This window comes from Camelus bactrianus, chromosome 8 (genome assembly GCF_048773025.1).
Source record: "Camelus bactrianus isolate YW-2024 breed Bactrian camel chromosome 8, ASM4877302v1, whole genome shotgun sequence".
Taxonomy (NCBI): Eukaryota; Metazoa; Chordata; class Mammalia; order Artiodactyla; family Camelidae; genus Camelus; species Camelus bactrianus.
In genome coordinates, this window is record NC_133546.1 from 27,562,879 (window position 1) to 27,564,235 (window position 1,357).

At 43.9% G+C, this 1,357-nt stretch overlaps 1 protein-coding gene across 1 annotated transcript; it reads left to right on the forward strand.

Moving 5' to 3' along the window:
• Window positions 1–1,032, forward strand: LOC105077432 (trace amine-associated receptor 7a-like). Its single transcript, XM_010965826.3, has one exon. The coding sequence runs from the start codon at window positions 1–3 to the stop codon at window positions 1,030–1,032; it is 1,032 nt and encodes a 343-aa protein (XP_010964128.2).
• Window positions 1,033–1,357: the final 325 nt, after the last annotated feature.

Consider the following 1,357-nt stretch of genomic DNA (forward strand, 5'->3'; position numbering starts at 1 on the left):
ATGAGCAGCGACTGGCCGCCTCCCGCGGCTGCGCAGCTCTGCTATGAGCACCTGAACGGATCCTGTGTCAAAACCCCCTACTCACCCGGCCCCCGCCTGATCCTGTACGCTGCGTTCGGCTCTGGAGCTGCCCTGGCTGTGTTTGGAAACCTCTTGGTGATGATTTCAATTCTCCACTTCAAGCAGCTGCATTCTCCAGCCAATTTTTTGATCGCCTCCCTGGCCTGTGCGGACTTCTTGGTGGGGGTGGCTGTGATGCCCTTCAGCACAGTGAGGTCCGTGGAGGGCTGCTGGTACTTTGGGCAGCGCTTCTGTCAGTTTCACTCCTGTTTTGACGGGTCGTTCTGTTATGCTTCCATCTACCACCTGTGCTTTATCTCTCTCGACAGGTACCTGGCGGTCACTGACCCCCTGCTCTATCCCACCAGGTTCACTGCCAATGTTTCTGGCCTGTGTATTGCCTTCTCCTGGCTTTTTTCCATTTTTTATTCTTTTTCCCTTTTTGGCACAGGTGCGAATGAAGCTGGGCTGGAGGATCTAGTAAGTGCTCTCACCTGTGTGGGTGGCTGTCAAATTGCAGTGAATCAAAGTTGGGTATTGGTCAATTTCCTATTATTTTTCCTTCCCATGCTTGTGATGATAATTGTGTACTCCAAGATCTTCCTCATTGCCAAACAACAGGCAAGAAAAATTGAAAGTGTGAGCAATAAGACTGTGAGATCCTCAGACAGTTACAGAGACAGAGTGGCCAAGAGGGAGAGAAAAGCAGCAAAAACGCTGGGCATTGCAGTGGTAGCATTTCTGATTTCCTGGCTGCCATACTTTGTGGATTCAATAATTGATGCCTTCCTGGGCTTCATCACCCCCACATACATTTATGAAATATTGGTTTGGATTGCTTATTTTAACTCAGCTATGAACCCCTTGATTTATGCTTTCTTTTATCCTTGGTTTCGAAAAGCCATCAAATTAATTGCCACTGGCAAAGTCTTGAGAGAGAATTCTTCAACAATACATTTACTTTCTGGCTAAGTTCATATTTTAGATTGAGGAATTGAAAATAGATTCACAGTGAAGCTACTATTGGGGAGAAAAAAATTGATCATAAAAGTGCAATATCTTCTAATGTAAAATAATTCAGTTATGCTTCAACTTTGACCTAAATCCTTAAATTCAGATCATAGTTCTTTGGTAAATATAACATAAAAACCTGATTGTAGTGGAAACAACACAGCCTTAGAACCAGAAATGTCACATTTTAACACCTGGGCTGTTTACTACTCTCTGAACTTCAGTGAATTTCTCTGGTTTGTAACTCCATCCCTTGTATTCTTGAGAAAATTTATGAGAATATATA